The 4,746-nt window shown below is 40.8% G+C and overlaps 1 protein-coding gene across 1 annotated transcript; it reads left to right on the plus strand.

Annotated features, from left to right (window-relative positions):
- Window positions 1-3,521: 3,521 nt before the first annotated feature.
- LOC149233812 (uncharacterized) lies at window positions 3,522-4,445 on the plus strand. Its single transcript, XM_089382301.1, has one exon. The coding sequence runs from the start codon at window positions 3,522-3,524 to the stop codon at window positions 4,443-4,445; it is 924 nt and encodes a 307-aa protein (XP_089238427.1).
- Window positions 4,446-4,746: the final 301 nt, after the last annotated feature.

Consider the following 4,746-nt stretch of genomic DNA (forward strand, 5'->3'; position numbering starts at 1 on the left):
AGAGGCACCTTTAGAAAATGTGATATATCAACTTAAACAAGAGAGAGCTAATTCCAGAGCCCTGCATACCCAAAATAAAGAGCTCCAAAAGGCAATCATTAAATTATGAATAAATCTAGAAGGCCGAGAAACAATTCAAGCTTTGTTAGAAAGTACAAAGTCAAAAGTTGAAACATTGAGAATAAAGTTAAAGATGCCTACAATACAACATGTCTAGACACCTAAATTGGCTCAAGTGGAAGAAGAAAAATAAATCACGACAAAATAGCTACAAGATAGAAATCAATAACTTGCAACCCTCAAACAACAAAATGCAATTGCAGAAAAAAAAATAAAAAATAAAAAAAAATAAAAAAAATAAGCATGTATATATTGTGGTAGTGTTAGCTGACTCATAATAGCCTGCAAAAAAACTATCCAAGGTCATGAGTGAATGAAAAATCTCAGAAGATGAACTAAAGAATCTACAAAAGGATTTAAATGATACAAAAGAACAGTTGAAGCACAAAGAAAGGCATATTAATATGTTAATGGATAATGCAAATCAATTTAATGTTAGATAACAATCAACATGTGAAGAAATAAAAGAGTTGAAGGAAAAACTAAAAGGGAACATGTCTTTGATTCAAGCGAGGAAAATTATTTGGGATGATATAGTTCAACAAATTTGAGCTATTTGGGACCACATAATTGTTACTACAGAAGAAAAATCCATGATAAGCGCCTATGAGATGATCATTATTGCAAACAAAAACCAAGCACAATAAAGTGAAAAAATAGCAAAGAATATTATGGACTATTTGAATGTTAAGTCCTCCCAATAGTTGACAGTTGTAGATATTACGGATAGCGAAAATGTAGTGTTGGAAATAAGTAAAATGGTTTAGAGGAATATGTATAGGAAGAAGGAAGAAAACAAATTGGAAGAATTCAAAGAGTTAGTTACACTTTTCAACTACTGATTTGATAAAAGAATTAGAGTAGGACTGCTAACTTTTTGGGACCAACAAGGAAATCTTCTTTCATGGGAGCAGTATGAAACACTTTTAGTATATGCCAAAAGAAAAATCAATTCATCACATGAGAAAACTATAGTTTTGAAGGGCAAAACAATAGTGACTTATCTGCAAAGAGATTTTCAATTGCTTTGGCAAATCAAGGCTTTATTTACATATAAGAAAAATTATGCTAAGTTGACTAGTTTGAAGATGGATTATAGTAAAATCATTCAATATCAAGTTCCTGATTTAGAAATTCGGAAAAAATTCCAAAATCTTCTGATTCGATTGAATGTTTGAGTTATAGAACCTAGGGCTACATCAAGAGAAGGATTTGCATCAAAGAGCAAGACTCTTGAAATTCTAAATGACTTTATTTTGAGAAATTAAAATGATTTCATTTTTGTAATTTTGTAGTATTTCCTTAGTGTTTTTAAAGAACTTTAATAATTATGAATAGTTATGTAGTTAAAGTAGTTGAAAGTTACTCATAATTGTCTTCAGATGTAACATTTCTTTAAAAGAAGACAACGGAACCAATGTGGTGGTTCCAAAGTTTTCCTGGAGAGATGGTATTTCATGTATAATGTGTTGAAGCTTCTTGGAAGATTAAGAAATTTTTCAAGTGATTCCCATTATTTGTTGGATATAGGATGTGTTTTCTCTCTTTGTAACTCATTTATTGTGTTTTTTCTTGTACTTGAGTTTGTGTAAAGAACTTTCTTGTATCTTTTTATATAAACATATTTATCAATAGAGGATACTTGTTTATTTTTTTGTATAGATACGTTAATTAAAGTTCTCCAGAAATTCAACATTTCACTTCCACTCGGCAAAAAATTAAAATTCGAGGGGAGAGAGCTAGGGTTCTGAGGAAGAAACCCTCGACGGCGCCGACAGCACAGAGGAACGCGTTCAAGCTTCGCACAGGAATCTCTGCAGCGTGACAGAGCTGCAGGGGATCAGCGTAGGACAATGGGACCTCCTCAGGGGGGGGCGTCAGGGCCCTCCCCCTCACTAAATAGCCCAGAGCAAGCGGTCATCTTCGGATCAGTTGATCCGGATATTCTCAGCAAAGGGAAAAAGCATCTAGGTAATGACAACAATCCACAGGAATAAAAAGAGACTCAGGGGAATAGCCCGAAGGTTACTTCATCTACCTGTCGACCTGTAGCCAAAGAAAGGCCTCGAATAGAACTGCCAGGAGACAAGATCGATAGAAGGATAGAGTTTATGAAAGATCACGCTATTATTGGAAAATTCATAGGGTTTTGGCCAACTGAGAGAGCATTAAATGGCTGGATTGCGGCGAAATGGAAACCCAAGGGAGATGTCACTCTCCAGCTTGGGCCGAAGGGCTTCTTTACCGCCATCTTTTTTTTCCTAGAAGACAAATACAGGATCCTAGGAGGGGGGCCGTATTTCTTCAACTCGGCAGGTCTTTACATAAGGGATTGGATGCCAAGATTCAACCCTGACAAGGAAGATCTCACTTGGGCACCAGTGTGGATCAGGCTGTACTCACTCCCCGATGAATACTGGGAGGAAGATTGTTTAAAGCGCATAGGAAACGGAGTGGGAGAATATATCAGAGCGGCAGAAGAAACCAAATCCCGTAAGTATATCTCCAATGCAAGAATATGTGTCTTTATTTGTTTGAATGAAGCTTTACCTGAGTCAGTAACCCTTGCCCATCGCAACGAGGAATGGATCCAGCCTCTCGATTATGAGCATGTGCCCTTCAGGTGCAGAAGGTGTCATGCGCTGGGGCATCTATTCAGGGATTGCCCTCTCAATGCCAAAGCCAACTCCTCTGATCCTTCTGATTCCCCATCTCATGATGGTTTCACCAAAGTCCCAAGTCGGAAGCGCGCGCATAAAAAGCCTCAGAATGGGTCCAAACCCCAGCCTACCAGACCCCAAAACCCCGCATCTAAGAACAGCTTTGACATCCTAGGCGACTTCTCTGATGATCAGCCCCTAGACACTGAGAATATCCATGCACGCCCTTCCTCTTCCACCCATCCCCCTCCATCCGGCCCCCCTCCCAAATCTCAGCCTCCCATTATCATCCCGACCATCCTTAGCAGATTCCCGAAAGACTCAGAGGAGATTCCAAAGGAAATGGAGGTGGATGGTAAGACAGACCCCCTGCAGGACTCGGAGACTAATCAAGAGGAAAGCAGTCAAGTGCACAAAATGGAGGAAGAGCCAGAAAGCATAGATCTACACGGTCTGGACATTATAGAACTAGAACTGGCTTGCAAAAAAAAAGCATATGAATCCATCTCTGGGACCGATCTAGAAAAGTTGGAAGTGGTCATCTCCAAAGCCTACCACCAACACCAACTAGGTATTCAACCCGGCAGCACTTGGGATGGCAGCCTGCGTCCAAAGGATACCAAAAAAAGAGGGAGGAAGACAGATCTCCAGAGAATAATAGAGATTGGGAAAATCCTGGTGGACTCCGGTAGATATGCGAAGTTGACGAAGTACTACAGTCCTGCCCAAACTAGTTGAACCATGAAGCTTGTATCCTGGAATTTAAGAGGGCTTAATAGCCCTGGAAAACTCAGGATGTTAAAAAACATGATCAAGATGGAAAAACCGCAGATGTGTTTCCTCCAGGAAACTAAATGCAATAGCGCCACGCTGGGCCGCATACTCTCAAAAGCCTGGCCAGGAAGCCGATCTGTTGCTGTAGATGCATCGGGAGCTTCAGGTGGGCTTGCTATAGCATGGAATACCCAAGCTGTAACTCTCACAGATTTTCATGCCTCCCATCACCTCATACAGGCGGCCTTTCATATTCTGGGTACCAACAAACATGGTAACCTATCCAACGTCTATTTTCCGCAAGATACTGGAAGCAAAATCGTGCTCCTGGACACCATCGAAGTGCTGAGCACAAATAGGCAACATCCACTTTGGATCGTGGCAGGGGACTTCAACATGATAACCAAAATAGAGGATAAGTTAGGAGGGAGAACCAGATTGGAACCAGAAGTAGATCGCTTTAAGGACTTTATCCAAAATGCCTCTCTCATAGATATGCCATTCTGTAACGGCACCTTCACCTGGAGTAATCGCAGAGTTGGCAAGCATCAGATTGCTTCCAAACTAGACCGCTTTCTAATCTCGGATAATGCGGTGCATCTCGGAGGCGATCTTTCGGCGGCAATTTTAGCTCATACTGGTTCGGATCACTGGCCGATCGCTCTGCAATGGCAAAGACCAGGGGATCGGACCAAAAGACCTTTCCGTTTTGAGGGATTTTGGCTTACACACCCAGCATTCAAGGACTTCGTCAGAACCATCTGGGCCTCTTTCATCCCACCAGAGGGATCGAAAATGTACCAGCTTCAACAGAAGTTGCGATTTCTAAAAAGTCACCTAAAAAGTTGGAATAGGGAGACCTTTGGGAATATATTTAAGGCGCAACAGTAGCTAAATCAGGAATTGGGGGATCTCCAACAGAAAATAATTAATGAAGGGCACACGGAGGCAACCCTGGATCAAGAACAGCACATACACAATCAGCTTGAAGAAAGGAGAAGGCAGGAGGAAATTTATTGGAGGCAAAAGTCCAAGGTCAGGTGGCTAAAAGAAGGGGAGCGCAACACCAAATTCTTCCACAGAACTATAGTGCAGAGAAGGATGCATAATAATATTCCATTCATTCAGAACCAAGAGGGGGAAAAAGTTGAGAAGCATGAGGAAATCGAAGAGATCCTCCTCAATCATTTTC

This window comes from Pinus tabuliformis, chromosome J (assembly GCF_031772625.1).
Source record: "Pinus tabuliformis cultivar Carrire ecotype Pingquan chromosome J, CPIR1, whole genome shotgun sequence".
Classification (NCBI taxonomy): domain Eukaryota; kingdom Viridiplantae; phylum Streptophyta; class Pinopsida; order Pinales; family Pinaceae; genus Pinus; species Pinus tabuliformis.

What these genes read in the sequence shown, in the direction of transcription:
- LOC149233812 (XM_089382301.1), top strand. Translation starts at nt 3,522, where the DNA reads ATGAAGCTTGTATCCTGGAATTTAAGAGGGCTTAATAGCCCTGGAAAA.